The sequence below is a fragment of the Neltuma alba genome, unplaced genomic scaffold (assembly GCF_004799145.2).
Source record: "Neltuma alba isolate B1F8T4 unplaced genomic scaffold, ASM479914v2 tig00010183_pilon, whole genome shotgun sequence".
Classification (NCBI taxonomy): domain Eukaryota; kingdom Viridiplantae; phylum Streptophyta; class Magnoliopsida; order Fabales; family Fabaceae; genus Neltuma; species Neltuma alba.
Genome location: NW_021635124.1, coordinates 385,830 through 388,715, shown reverse-complemented (window position 1 = coordinate 388,715; position 2,886 = coordinate 385,830). Strand labels below are relative to the sequence as shown.

At 40.6% G+C, this 2,886-nt stretch overlaps 1 protein-coding gene across 1 annotated transcript; it reads right to left on the bottom strand.

Annotated features, from left to right (window-relative positions):
- Window positions 1-744: 744 nt before the first annotated feature.
- On the bottom strand, window positions 745-1,470 carry LOC114754700 (uncharacterized protein K02A2.6-like). The gene has a single exon (XM_028943513.1). It carries the CDS (start codon window positions 1,468-1,470, stop codon window positions 745-747), a length of 726 nt encoding a protein of 241 aa, XP_028799346.1.
- Between the last annotated feature and the right edge of the window lie 1,416 nt (window positions 1,471-2,886).

Genomic DNA, 2,886 nt, shown 5'->3' with positions numbered 1-2,886 from the left:
CTCTAGACCCTGAAAAACTTCAAATTTAAGTCCCTAAACCAAAATCACTTACCAAAATGCCTACCATAACAATCCAACTCTGCAATCCATCATCAAATTCTTAACAATTCAAAACAAAACTCCTGGACCACAAAACCCAACACCCAAAACACAAAACCAACTATTAAGAACTCCCTCCCCCACACACTCAAAGCAATGTATGGATTATGGTACACAGTCACACCAAAGCACAAAGCCAAAACACAAAACAACGAAGGTAGAAGTTATGAAGTTTAGTTTAAGACTGAAGCACAACAGGTCACCCTTCTCTAGAGAGGAAAACAGCTAAGCGCAAAGGTGGGTAAACTCAAGAGTGCAAAGAGTTGTGTGGTGGTGACAGAACAGAAGCACAAATACAATCATATCAAACTCAAGGCTAGGGAGATTATTGAAAACAAACAAAACAACAAAATTTAAAACTACTTCTATTGAGGGCATCCCTTTCACAGTTTCTAAAAGTCACAGCAAGGTAATTTAAGCACAAGTAAGTTCATGTGAATAGTAGAAGTAAAGGAAAGGGACGACCTGGCCTTAAGAAGGTGGTGTAGGCTCTTCATAGAGCTTGAGGAGATGCCCGTTGCACTGAAACATTTTTCTTGTGGCCTCCTCCTTGAGCTCTATCATCTCGAAGTTATGCACTTTCGTCACAATGTAGGGTCCATCCTAGCTCGTCTTGAACTTTCCCTTCTTGAATTTGAATCGAGCTTAATACCTCAACACCTTGTCACCCTCCTTGAACTTCTTTCTTAAGATGTTGGCATCATGGACAAGCTTGGTTTTCTTCTTGTAGATGCCTGAGCTGTTGTAGGCTTCTAACTGCATTTCTTCAAGTTCTTGAATTTGAAGGAATCGGTTCATGCCAGCCTCCTCCAAATCGGTATTATAGCTCTTTACCGCCCAGTATGATCGATGCTCCAGCTCCACCGGAAGGTGACAGGCCTTACCATAGATGATCTGATACGGAGACATACTGATTGGGGTCTTGTGGGTGGTGCGGTAGGCCCATAGTGCATCATCTAGTCGTAAACTCCAATCTCTGTTGGAGGGCTTAACAATCCGTTCCAAGATGCATTTGATCTCTCGATTTGATACTTCAGCCAGACCATTGGTTTGAGGATGATAAGGGGTGGACACTCTATGGGAAACCCCATACTTTGCCAACAAGTTATTGAGTAACTTGTTGCAGAAGTTGGTTCCTTGATCACTGATTAGCACTTTAGGTACCCCAAATCTACTGAAGATGGTGGACTTTAGAAATTTGGAAACTGTAGATGCATCATCTTTACGTGTGGGAATGGCTTCTACCCACCTAGAGAGGTAGTCTACGGCTAGGAGAATGTAGGTGTAACCGTGGGAAGGTGGAAAGGGGCCCATAAAATCTACCCCCCAAGCGTCGAAGATCTCACAAAACAAAATAGGTTGCTGTGGCATTTCGTTCCTTCTATTAACCCCCCCAAACCGTTGGCATTTATCACATGCCTTACAAAAAGTGAATGCGTCTCTAAATAAGGAGGGCCAGTAAAATCCTATATCTAAAACTTCCTAGCTGTTTTTCTAGCACTAAAGTGCCCCCCACATAAGGTATCATGGCAAGCCTCCAGAATGGCTCGAGCCTCTACCTCCGGAATACATTGTCTAATCACTTGTCAGAACATAATCTCCATAAGTGCGGTCGATCCCATATATAATAGGAAGCTTTGCTCCTAAGCTTTTGAACCTGAAAGGTGGTCAAGTGAGAAGGGATTAGACCAGTAGCAATATAGTTAACTAGGTGAGCAAACCATGGTTGAGAAACACAATGCACATAGAGATTGGTCAGAGAATGAATCACAAATAATATCATAATCAAGTACTCCCTTGGTTTCTAAAGGTAGTCTGCTCAGGTGGTCTGCCATATGGTTGACATTTTCGACTCTATCTTTCACTTCCACATCAAATTCTTGATGTAATAACATCCACCTCAAGAGCCTTGGCTTCGATTGAGGTTTGTGGAAAAGGTATTTTATTGTTGTGTGATTTGTAAACACAACCACTTTAGAATTTATTAGGTATGGTCTAAACTTATCAAGTGCAAAAACAATTGCAAACAATTCCTTCTCAGTAGTGGTATAGTTTTTCTGAGTTGCATCTAGAGTTTTAGAGGCATAAGCAATCACTTTTGAAAGAGAATTCTCCCTTTGACCCAACATTGCCCCCACACTCAAGTTCAAAGTATCACAAGAAATCTCGAAAGGCAAATCCCAGTTGGAAGAAGTCAAAATAGGAGGAGTAACTAGCCTATTCCTCAATTCATCAAAAGCAAGCTCACATGCATGGTCAAATTGAAACTCAATATCTTTTTGCAGCAGTTTGGAAAGAGGTAAAGCAATTTTACTAAAATCCTTGATGAACCTTCTATAAAACCCCACATGGCCTAAAAAGGACCTCAACTCTTTCAAGTTGGTTGGGTAGGCCAAAGAAGATATCACCTCTACCTTGACTTTATCTACCTTAATTCATTTTTTAGAGATTAAATGACCTGGCAAGATGCCTTGATTAACCATGAAATGACATTTTTCATAATTCAAAACCAGCTTTTTCTCAACGCACTGTGCTAGAATTTGGTCAAGACTTTTCAAGCGTTCAAAAGAATTTCCATAAACAGTAAAATCATCCATGAACACATCTATGCATTTTTCAATAAATTCAGCAAAAATGGACAGTATACAGCGTTGGAATGTGCCAGGAGGTTGCAAAGACCAAAAGGCATTCTTTTGTAAGCATAGGTTCCAAAGGGATAAGTGAAGGTGGTCTTGTCTTGGTCTCTAGGGTCTATAGGAATTTGAAAATATCCAGAATATCCATCTA